Source organism: Phyllostomus hastatus, unplaced genomic scaffold, assembly GCF_019186645.2.
Source record: "Phyllostomus hastatus isolate PE091 unplaced genomic scaffold, TTU_PhHast_1.1 phas_contig_348, whole genome shotgun sequence".
Lineage (NCBI taxonomy): Eukaryota > Metazoa > Chordata > Mammalia > Chiroptera > Phyllostomidae > Phyllostomus > Phyllostomus hastatus.
The window spans coordinates 3,425,001-3,437,460 of record NW_025333860.1 but is presented as its reverse complement, the minus strand read 5'-3'; the positions used below and the strand labels follow the sequence as shown (position 1 = coordinate 3,437,460).

The window sequence follows — 12,460 nt, the reverse complement described above, 5'->3', positions numbered from 1 at the left end:
TCAATATCTGCTTTTTAAAAAAATGTTGTCTAAGACTAAAAAGAGGATGGAAAAAATAATGACTTCAGTTGTGGTATATGCAGTGTTTTAAGAAATATAAAGAGGGACTTTCCCCAAAGATTGGGAAAGATTGGACTGTCTTTGACATTACAGATGTGTTTCAGCTGCTTGACCCCTTCATTTCAGCATGTGGGATGCTTTATTCCAGGCTGTCAGCAAGGGTCAGAAGAGAGAAACTTCAGGCCTAGAGGAAGCATTTAGTAACTAGCTTAGGATGTTTCACATTTTGAAGTTATGCCAAATTAAATGGTTTTGTAAGATTTATAGTATTTTCTTAATATCTCAAAGGTTCTCAACCCTAGCTTCACATCACAATGACCTATGGCAATTCTTATTTAATAGGTCTAGGATGAGGTTAAGAACCTGTGTTTGAAAAGTTAGAGAAATGTTTCCTGGAGCCTCTTGAGATTCTTGGGAAATACTATTTACTATATGAAAAATGCACATTAGTTTATTAAAAATGATAACTGTAGTCTATATAACTTTAAAAATGATAGACTGTAGTCTATATAACACTGACTCTTGTCACAAATTTTAATTCAATACTTTTTTTCGTGAAATAGCACCCTTTGAATGTTATTTTTTAAACTCTAAATTAATGAAAAATATTTGATTTGTACAAAAGTGGAAGGGTAGGTGTGAACTTTATCATTGAGGACAGTAATGGTTTATGAATTGATACAATTTAAATCTAAGAAGGGATATTATACAAAATATGATTATCTTTTCAGAGCATTGCTAGTCTTTTGGCTATTGCCAGCTATAGTTAGGTTCCCTTCCCATGGAGATCTTTATGTGCAGAATAGTATTTTTTAAGATTGCTTAACAATAATCTTGCAAAAATTATGGAAAATGGTTAAACAAGTGCTTTCTAATCATATTCCTTTTATTGCAATCTTCTAAGTTTGTTAGTGTGCTATGCTGTGTAGATAGTATGACCCTCACACCCAGGGGTAGAAATCAGAGGATTTCTTAGCAGGCAAGTTAAGAATTACTCCTGAAAGTAGCATACCATTAATATTTTGAGGTTAAAATTATAATACACCATTTGGTAAATACCATGTTATGTGACCTTCAAAAGTCCTTTTAAAGGTATAATTTTACGTGAAGATATATTTATGTTTATGGAAAGCCTAGGGCTTTTCATGTTTTCAAGTTGAAGAAAGTAGTACACTTCAGGGGAAAGGAGTGAATGAAATAGCCACTCAGTAATGTTTTTTATTTTATATCCCAAATTTGGCTCAGATATTGCTAAAAATGCATAGAATGCTTTTTCTAGTATCAGCTGTTAAGTAGGCAGATTTGCAATTCTCTGTCTTGTTGGACTACCTGGTAGGTAAATGTGGTTGGTTTGTTTCATCAGCGTTCTCCCTGTAGTCATAGCTATAGTGGTTCTTGCACTGGCACATTCTCAAGACAGACGTTTTACAAGCCTTTGTATAACCCAAGCATGCAAGGCCTCTGTTTTGGAGCACGCACTAGTCTTCTTGCTCTGTGTGCATGTATATACAGTTCAATTAAATTTGTTTTATCTTTTCAGTAAAGCCATATGAAATGGAAAGTTTCTAAAATAGGAAAACTGGGGAGTTACCAAGTTTATTTTCAACATTTTGATTTTATTTTTAAATGCTTAGAAATAGGAACATCTTTTACATATTCACTCAGATAAGAGTATGATAGTTATGCCAAATCAGAGCAGTTTGATTTCTGCTCACTATGGGATAAACAATTGCTTCATGTCATTTATTTTTCCATTTTTTTTTATTTTTGACTCAGAAATATTTCAGGAGAAAATAAATCGATCACTTTCATCTTTACTTCTGAACTTAATATATTACAGTTTATATTTTTGGTGTTTGGTTTAGCTATTTTTTCCATCAATTAGATGATATAATCTTCCTATTACTCTTAAAATATTTTTGAAAAAAGAGTTGTTCTATTTCATTAACTAACTTCAAATTGCTTTTAGCCCAATAATAGTAATTATAAAATTAATATATTTTTATTTGTGATTCATTAAATATTGTAAGTAAACTATTTTCATCTATATGTAGGAAAAGTACTTACTTTTGTGACTGATAATACATTATGTTAAATTGCAGACATTGCTCTGTAGCCTCATATATTGTTTCTTTGCTTATCCAAAGTGATTATACAATAAGAATAATTCATGAAATTTTTATTTTCTTAATGACAGTCATTTGTGGTAATTACCAATGTCCCTTTACTAGTGTGACTCTGAAATGCAGCCACCTATTATTTTTTTAAAAAATGAGTGTTGCCTTCAGAAAAACTGTTCGTGAAATTAAAACATAAGAAATATTGAATTAGATGATTAGCAAATATAAACACCCACAAGCAACTATAATTTTATTCAGTAATATAAAATCTGTCAGTCTTTTCATTTAATATTATTTTATTTTAGCAGTAAAAATAACAATAAAAAATTTGTAAAAATGTAATAAAAAACCCAAATTGTGGAAGTGTTCTTTATATTTATATTTTTAATTACTTTCAATAATATCTAATTAGTTACATCATGGTATATTAAATCAGTCTGTGAACAAAGTCAGAATTTTGAAAAGCTCTATATTCCCAATTATCTTTGTGGTTTTCCTAAACAAGCATTTAGCTTAATTATATGATTCTTGTTTAAAATTATGATTTAAAAATTTTTATTTTATAATTTAAAAGTGTTTTAAAATCTGCTTTTATGTCATGTATCCACTCGTTTTTCATATACATTTAAATATGCAGTAGTCTTTGCAATACTAACTGGTTGTAAGCTTCATGAGAGAAAGATCTTAATCCTTTTTAATTAGTTCTGTATCCTCAGCAACAGAAATAGTAGCTCGGGCACAGTAGGTACTCAATAAAAAGTTGGGCAATGAATACCAGAAATTTACTAAATTTATTTTAAATGAATTATTTTTAATGCTTTTGCAGGATTTAATCATTCAGTAGCCTAATGTGGGAATAATTTTTCTGTTTCCTTTTGTTGCACTGCTTTTAAAAATTAAAGTAAGATAGTTTATATGATTTAAAAAAACATGCTTATGTGGTGAAATTCAATCTGTTATCCCCTTAATTTCAGTTTTACCTACATATAATTTTACACTGTTTAATCCAAACTCTACATACATATTTAAATTTTGCACTGTTTTTTATAGTCCATGAATTTTCTAGTTTCTATTTTATAATTTATAATTTTAGATATTATAGTTTAGTAATTTTATAATAACATTAGTTTTCAGACACACAGTGTTCTGTGTTATATGAAATTTTCCATTTTTGCATTATTTTCCTAGTGGATTATAGGAGAGAAATTAAGTTAAAGATTATACTCATTTTATAACTTAATGTATACTAAAATGTGATTTTGAAAAAGCAGTATGTACTACTGCAAATATTATTTGAAAGAAGGTCATTGATAGTTAAGCCATTCCCCCATCTATGTTTCGTTCATGCATTTTTTGGGGGGTTGACTAATTTTGCTGTTGTACTTTGAATATCTTTGATCATTTTAGACCTCAAACATTTTGTTGTCCACACAGTTCTTTACTGTTTGTTACTTAAAATTGTTTTTTCACTTTTACCTTCCCTTAGATTACTATATCCATACCTGTGTCTTTAAATATTATCTCGATGTTAACTCTCAAATGTCTTCTAATCTTCAAACCCACAGCCAGTCACTTAATTAATGTCTTTACTTGGATGTCTGAAAGGCATTTCAAACTTAAAATGTCCAAAATAGAATTCTTGCTTTCTCTGTCTTTATGTTTCACTCCTTTTCTCATCACCCACTTCAGTATACACAGCTCCTGCTTTTATGTTCGTAGCTGTTTTTCACTTTTTACATAGATTGTTACGACCTTTAAAATATTAAGCTGAGAAAATAAATTTTCATGTAAAAATCCCAAGTATTTCAAGTATAATTTCTCACTTATCAAAATTAAGAACTCTGAACATATCTCTAAATATATATATACACATGTATACATATATATACTGAACAAACTAAGAAGAGAGTTTTAAAATAGTAATAACAACAATAACAATAATTATAATAGAGTTTGGATAACTCGATGCATAGATGATGTCAAATGGGACTTCTGGAAAATTTAATCCTAATAGAATCTCGTTTAGTAAGCATTTAGAAGACAATACCCCAAATTATGTTCATTTGCAATGATAGAACTGCCCTATGATAGGTTTTCTTTATAATTACTTCAGTTCTAGTCATTTTCTTTTTTGATAAAATTATGCCTAGAGTGCTTATCTCAAAATAACAGGAATGGTTTGAAGTCCTTCTCTTCTTCTTTCTTACCTGTAAAGAATAGTTTTTTTTTCTATTTTTCTTACTCCTATTCAAATCCTCTGGAATGTAATGTGATGTATATTTAAAATATGAAGCAGTCATCAAAAAAAAACATTTTGAATAATGCTTCAAGAGGTAAAATGACAAAATGTATTACATTAAAAATAGTTAAACTTTGCCTTTAGAAATTTTTGAGGATTATCATTCATTATCTTCTTTCAAGACACAATAAAGAAATATGTTGTCTGTCATTCTCTGTTACACCTTGCAGCCAGAGGGAAAAATATATATGGGCCTTTGGAAACAGATATAAAATGAAGTAAAATCTCCACAAAACTTTTGAAGTGAATTATTTTAAGGTAAAAATGCAGTTGCTTGAATCAAGGCAGGGGGTGGGAGGTAACTACAGCAGTTATGAATTATGATCATAACTTAGTAGACTCTGTCTTTTGAGCCATCTTATGAATTGGTCAACACTAATATATTTGTATTCTAGACTTTTAGAACAAACCTGACCACATTTTTTTATGATAAAGTAAGCCAAGCCACAAGTTTAATGTGTAAGAAACTACAAAATAGCATAGTAAATACATCAATGAACATTTAAGAAAAAGGCATATAGTGCTTAGTTAATTATTTAATTATGTTACTGGATTTTTAAAAATCATAAATCTGTGAGTATTACTATTTTGGTACTTTCATAAAATTAAAGCATCTGCCCTGGCTGGTGTGACTCAGTGATTGAGTGCCAGCCTGCAAACCAAAGGGTCACTAGGTCGATTCCCAGTCAGGGCACATGCCTGGGTTGCAGGCCAGGTCATCAATAGAGGCGCACAAGAGGCAACCACACATTGATGTTTTCCTTCCTCTCTGTCTCCCTCCCTTTCCTTCTTTCTTTAAAAATAATTTCTTTTAAAAAGCATCTGCACATTTACTTTTTATATGTCAGTATGGTTGCAGTATAATCACTGAATTTTAGATTTCAGGGATGATAAAAATAGTTATTTTTATTTTAAGAACCCAAAGTCATATTTTACACACACACACAAATGGCCATGATGGAATCTTTCACATAATTTACTATTCAGTTATTATACAGATCTATATTTTATTTTTTGGCTTTATTTTTTTAAACATTATCCAATTGATAACTTCAACCCAGTGCAAATAGGAAATGGAAAAAATTAAATGACAATTTAATCTTCAGGAAAATAAAATATTTTAAGAGTTAAATATATCTGTCATGCTCTCATATAAGCCAGCATAGGGTAAGCAGCATAGTAGGAAATGTATAAAAATACTTGGACACTTTTAGCTTTAGGAAACCAGGATTAAGTTTACAAAGTATGAGTATATTGCATCTGGACTGCTCTTGCAAAGCACACAAGATTTCAGAAGTCAAAAATGTATGAGTTTTAAGGGGAAGAATAGTGTGGAGATACTGATAACATTTGTCAGTTGGAACAAACAAATGAAGGCAAAGACATAGACAAACACCTAACGTAGACTATATTCAGGAACTAGCAGGTAAAGTTTGTTCCTGGGAGGACAGCAGTCCTAAAAGATGAAACTGGGAAGACAGGTCAGGACTGGGTAGGGAGAGTTTGGAATGCCTGCATAGGGAGTCTGGGTAACGCAGTGGGGAGGTGACATGGGGTGGGGCTGAAGGCGGTTGTAGAGTTTTTCATAATGCTAACATGAAAACTCCTCAGCCACAGTCTAATCAAGCTGTCTGATTTTATAAATGATGAAACTGCAGTGATTTGACAAAGGTCACCCAGAAGAGCCAGGTGAAAGCCCGTATCTCCTAACTGCCAAATCTAGATACTTTTTATTATATCACGTTAGCTAGGATAAAATAGTAGGGCTGGGCAAGAAACGTTCAAGGAGGGGAAGGATAACACTGCCTAACAGGAAGCAGGGATCCAGGCAGCAGGAGAAGGCACAGAGCAATCCCAGCTCTAAAACCTGGTGTTGGCAGTGGGTTGGGGGAAAGGATTGGGGGAAGACAGCATGGTACTTTACAGTAGGTATTAGACATGTTTGTGAAAACTGCCGCCTTTGATTTGGTTATCAGAAGTAAGGAAATGATAACAGTACAGGGTCAAAAGAGCCACTTTTTTATACTTTTTAGATACTTGTATTCATATAGCTGTGTAGTAGATACAGGATAGGGAAAAAGTAGGTTTACAGTTGTTTGTGTGGAAAATAAATAATACAAGAACAAACCTATTTTTGCCCCACCCTATATTTTGCCAAATCAGTACTTTTCAGGAAGACAGTTATTTATGTATATAAATCTATAATCAAAAGAAAATGTACAAGATTTTCTATTTATTTTTGTCAGCAGTTCAATATAGACCCCCAAAATGACACAAGCATTTCCATCAGACACTACCCTAGGGTGCCTCTATAGCATAAGGTGTAATACATTAGGGAAATGAAAGAGACTTACCCTATTTGGTCTTTAGGGTATATTTTGATAAAAGGCAAATTCATTTATCCATTTGTGTCTCTTTACCAGAGCTATGGCATCTTTTACAGCATCAAGAGATACAATAAAAAATATTAACATTTCTTTTGGATAGGCAAATAATAATATTTGACATATCTGATACATGATGTAACAAGATATTTGATACATGATATAACAAGAACATAAAAGTATTTTCAAAGATACTGTTTGGTTGGTTACAAATTATAGAAATCCAACTCAAAGTGGCTTAAACAAAAAGGGAATTGTATTGATTCTCTGCTGGCTTTAGACATGTTAGATTCAGATGCCAAAATGCTATCAGAAATTTCTCTCTCTTCATTTTTGGAGTGTCCTTTTATCTAGGTTAATTATTTTCCATCTGGTTCTTTCTCTTGCCATATGGTGAGAAGATAGTTGGTAGTAATGTCAGGCTTGTGTTTTACTAGAGTAGAAACGTAGGTATCTATCTCAACAGTTTGGCCAAATTCTCAGGCTAACTCATTTTGGACCATCAACTAGCTGAATGAATGAATGAAATAACAGGTATCTACTATTGATAGGAATTGCTTTCTGAATGTAAGGCCATACATCTGTAGAAACCCTAAATAAAGTAGTTCATACTATTAATTGGGATATTTTAAATTGTAATTCAACTTGTTTTGCATTCATTTTAAAGTATGGTTTCATGAGGTAGTTCAGTAATTTTCCTCCCATGATGAAGAAGCCGTGGTGCCTCACAGGCACTCATAGACCTTTCTTTGTAAGACCATCTGAGTTGGAGTTCTTACATGGCAAAGGAATAAATTGGTATGTCTTAATGTTTATTTTCAATCAAAAACACATCAGTATCAAAACCTACTTACCTGTTATTTTTAACACTTTTCATAGGATTCCCGTAGAGATTATTCTTTTGTGGTTGCAGATTATCACTACTAAAATGGGTCTAGGTTTGAACAGGAACTTTACTACACAGAGATAACAGAGCAAACTTATGGGAATATTTGATAGTAAACAATAGGATACTGATAGTACAAAAATACAAAAGACATTTAGATAAGTGCAATCATATCTCAAAGATTTTCTTATCCCTTCTTCCAATTAAACTTTGTGTCTCCTTTATATATTTTTTACTAGTTCTTTTAAGACTATTCGATACATTTATATATCTGCTTTCCACAACTCATCCAGAGTTTCTTAAAGGCAGGAACAGTGTCATATATATCCTTTATCTCCACTCCAACACAGGGCCCTCAGGCCACTCAGTGTGCATTTCATAAAGGATGGATGGATGGTACAGCTATAGATCATAGTTCTAAAGGGAAAACTAATTTGTAACTATCAAGAACAGACCTGATTTAGCTGATACATGTTACACCAAATAATTTATGTGCTATTTAGGATCCAGTTCTTTTTTCTCTCAATTCTTTTTGAAATAAGAATACATATATTCACATGTCAGTGTGTTAACAGACTTCGCCAAAGAAAATGAAGCTGTCCATATGATTAAAATATGATATTTATAATTTCAGTATGCAAATGATAAATTTCATTTGCATGGAATGGGGATGCAAACACTGTTAATGCACAGACTTTTCCTTTACTAAATGCTGTATTCCTGTATCTAAGAAGTAAGCAAGTGGGCTATCTCACATAATTCTTCATGCTCCTCCTTTTCTCCCCGGGCCCCTTACTCCCCACCCAGGATTTGGTTGCCCACCATCTCCAAGCTCCCACACAGGTGTCTCACTTCCTCTTGGCTTTGACTTAACACATAAAATGGAAGTGGAGCACTGCTCTTTCTGAGATATTATACGAACAAGTTAATTTTTTGTCTCAACTTCTTAGAAGGTCTGGTTTCTGTGTCCATATTAGATTAGTATAGATATGGCTATATTTTTAATTCTTTATAAAAAAAATAGTGTAAATCTAAGAGGTTTTAAATGTCCTTGTGTGAAAAATATAAGTTGAGTGACATTTTTTGGCTAAACTATTAAATGTTATATTAATTAAATTTGGAATTTAATAACTTTCTATTTCCTTGAATTTCTAATTTAATTTCTAAGATAAGTAATCTTATGCAGAATTGTTACTATCTAAAATTAAGAAGTGATACATATTATAAATATTAATATGTAGTCATTAATATCTTCTCTTAATCATAGCACACTTTTAGTTATATGTGGACAAATGTCATTTATACCAACAAAACTTGGGGACCACTTCAGTATCTGATAAAACAGCAATTATGGATGACAATATTTTATATAGGATTATTTTAAATGGTTGAAACTAAATTCCAGTTTCAACTGGAATAGTACTTACTACATAAAGACATCTTTAGTATAAGGAGAGATGATATGGTGGTGTAATTCTTTAATTTACAAAGATGTGGATTTTTTGGAAGATGTTTACTTTTATGAAAAGTTCACACAGTTTCTAAACTACATTATTTCAGAATTTTTGAATATTTAAAAGAAAGAAAAATTATTAAAGGGAGAAATAAAAAAAGAAAGGTAGATAAGGTGCAATTATGTAAGTACTAGGCACAGTTTTATAAGTTCTTTTGAAGGACAGAAGTAGTCCTAGAGTTAAAAAATAAATTAAAAACACTGTGATGCATTAAATGTAGTAAGAGACTGGTGTGCACTGTGGTAGAAATAAACACCATACGATTGTCACACATCTAATAGATGCTTCAGGTTATTTTAGAATGGATGTTATAAAATTATATATTTCATTACTTTTTATTGATAATCTATAGTTTTCAAAATTAACCTTTCATGTTTTATTCTCTTCCTGGGTTTTGTCACACAGGTAATCAATGCATTGAGCAAAATAAAAGTGATATTAGGATTTAAAATAATTTAAGAACCACTCTTTTGAAACTTTTGGTTGATTAACATATCTTTCTTCCTAAAACTTATTTTAAAACCCTATAGTTTGTTAGTATATAAATGTTTTCAACAGCACTTTATTGTCAAATTATTCTGATTTTTAAGAGAAATATTTATAAAGTATAATCATATTTGATATTCAGGATTTAAATCCTTAAAAGTAAATTTTCTCAATATTTTGTGTGCATGGGATAAAATATAAGGATGATTTTAATTCATCTTTATAATTGAGTTTAAGATGTAATTATGGTTTAACTTTCAAATTATAACACTTAAATATACTTTAATTAAGCATTTCAGACAAATAATTTTCCACAAAAAAAGTCTGTGAACAAAATTAACATGTTAAAGACTTATTTCTCAGTCTACTTTTGAAACTGAATGCATTTAATCATGGTGAATATGAAGGATGTATTTGATATTGCTAAGAAATATTTCAAGAAAATTTAGATTTCTTTTCACTAAAATGAAATTATACAGACAAATATGAATAAAACAAAACTCTACTGTGATTATAAATTACATGTGTGGAAAGGAAAGTGTGTGTGTGTATTTGTGTTTGTCTGTTCATGTGCATAATGCGTGTGAGTATATTTATGAGGTGACACAGTATAGAATTTGAATTTCTACTTTTCATCATTTGCTACTGTCAAGAGCAAAATACCAAAAATGTGTGGCTTTATTTCTTTAAAATATTCTTACTTAGATCTGTTTTAAAGATGGCATGGCAATACTTGCTAAAAAACGAGCTTATCGAATATCAGATAGAATATCTAAACTAAATTCCTGCTTAAATCTTAACAGATTATTTCAGCCTGTCCACTTTTAATGTCTGTGACAAGAAGAGTGCCCTTCAGGGCTTTGTCAGTGACAAACTCAGTTTTTCATCTACCAAATGAGTCATTAAGAAATGCCCTGTGTATTTTTGTGCTACCAAAATGCAATTTAAAATGTAAATATGTATATATTAATCTTCAGGGTTATGGAGGATACCACACTCATTCTATACTTTTTATTTGACTGACTAAATAAATAAAAATATGCTAGGTTTTGTGGCTGGATGTTTCAATACAAATTGGCTGAAATGCCTATGACTTCTATGGGTACGTCAGATCGTTACAGGTATGCATGTAACTGCAGCAATTTTTCAGTTACCTTTGGTGACATGATTGTGAGCCCTATTTTTTAAATGTAGCTATGACTGCCAAAAAGAGAGGAGTGTCTACCTAATCAAAATAGGCATTTTACACATTTAGATAGAATAGGTAGGTTATATCATTCTCAGATAGCCTTAACCTACCTGAAAGCAATTGGATTGTTTTTATTGATTATTTAGAAATATTTGTTATTTTGTAAGGTTATATGTTGTATATAAGTTTGAAAAATTAAAATACTAGTTACTGTATTGTTCTTTATCTCTGAAAATGCCAGTTGTGAAACAAGTAAGGTATTAAATAACATGGAAATTGCTAGGTGACAAGGAACATGAAATTAATGTTTTGGAGGAGCTCAAGCTAGAACTAGACTACTTTTCCTTTACTAACTTTGCTTTTATAATCCTGTACTCTTCATTTTAATATGTGTTGGAGTAAAGATATTCTTCAAGCGCAATAGGTGAAGATTCAGCAATAACATTTTGATTTCAGAGCTATATAAAAATGTTATCATTGATTTATAGTTACTATTCCTTAAAAAAATACTAATGTCTTAGAACTTCTACTGCAAAATGCACAGAGACTCAAGGACAATTTTTGTTTAATAATTTAAAACTGAAGATTGCTTATTTTCATTTGAAAGTTCTGACTTTACAAGATAATTGTATTAAACTGATGAAAGTCACTTTAGAAGTTGTGATATTTCTGTCTTTCATAAATTATATTTCAACTAATTTTCAATTGATTGTTTTACTTTTTCTAGGGCAGCAAAGTAATATATAATGTATGTGCACAAAACAGAAGTATTATTTATACGTATTTTTTTTAATTACAGGTAAAGATTATAGTTCCCAACAGCACAGCAGGTCTGATAATAGGGAAGGGAGGTGCTACTGTGAAGGCTATAATGGAGCAGTCAGGGGCTTGGGTGCAGCTTTCCCAGAAACCTGATGGGATCAACTTGCAAGAGAGGGTTGTCACTGTGAGTGGAGAACCTGAACAAAACCGAAAAGCTGTTGAACTTATCATCCAGAAGATACAAGAGGATCCACAGAGTGGCAGCTGTCTCAATATCAGTTATGCCAATGTTACAGGTCCAGTGGCAAATTCCAATCCAACCGGATCTCCTTATGCAAACACTGCTGAAGTGTTACCAACTGCTGCAGCTGCCGCAGGGCTATTAGGACATGCTAACCTTGCTGGCGTTGCAGCCTTTCCAGCAGTTTTATCCGGCTTCACAGGCAACGACCTGGTGGCCATCACCTCTGCACTTAATACATTAGCCAGCTATGGATATAATCTCAACACATTAGGTTTAGGTCTCAGTCAAGCAGCAGCAACGGGGGCTTTGGCTGCAGCAGCTGCCAGTGCCAACCCAGCAGCAGCAGCAGCCAATTTGTTGGCCACCTATGCCAGTGAAGCCTCAGCCAGTGGCAGCACAGCTGGTGGTACGGCGGGGACATTTGCATTAGGTAGCCTGGCTGCTGCTACTGCTGCAACCAATGGATATTTTGGAGCTGCTTCTCCCCTAGCTGCCAGTGCCATTCTAGGAACAGAA

At 32.0% G+C, this 12,460-nt stretch overlaps 1 protein-coding gene across 3 annotated transcripts in view; it reads left to right on the top strand.

Annotated features, from left to right (window-relative positions):
* NOVA1 (NOVA alternative splicing regulator 1) overlaps positions 1 to 12,460 on the top strand; it is a 151,732-nt gene that overhangs the window by 135,214 nt on the left and 4,058 nt on the right. For all 3 annotated transcript variants that reach the window (XM_045841279.1, XM_045841278.1, XM_045841280.1), the window contains one exon: positions 11,738 to 12,460. This exon is cut by the window's right edge and continues 4,058 nt beyond it. In XM_045841279.1, the coding sequence (XP_045697235.1) occupies positions 11,738 to 12,460 (723 nt within the window). The remainder of the gene's footprint in view (positions 1 to 11,737) is intronic.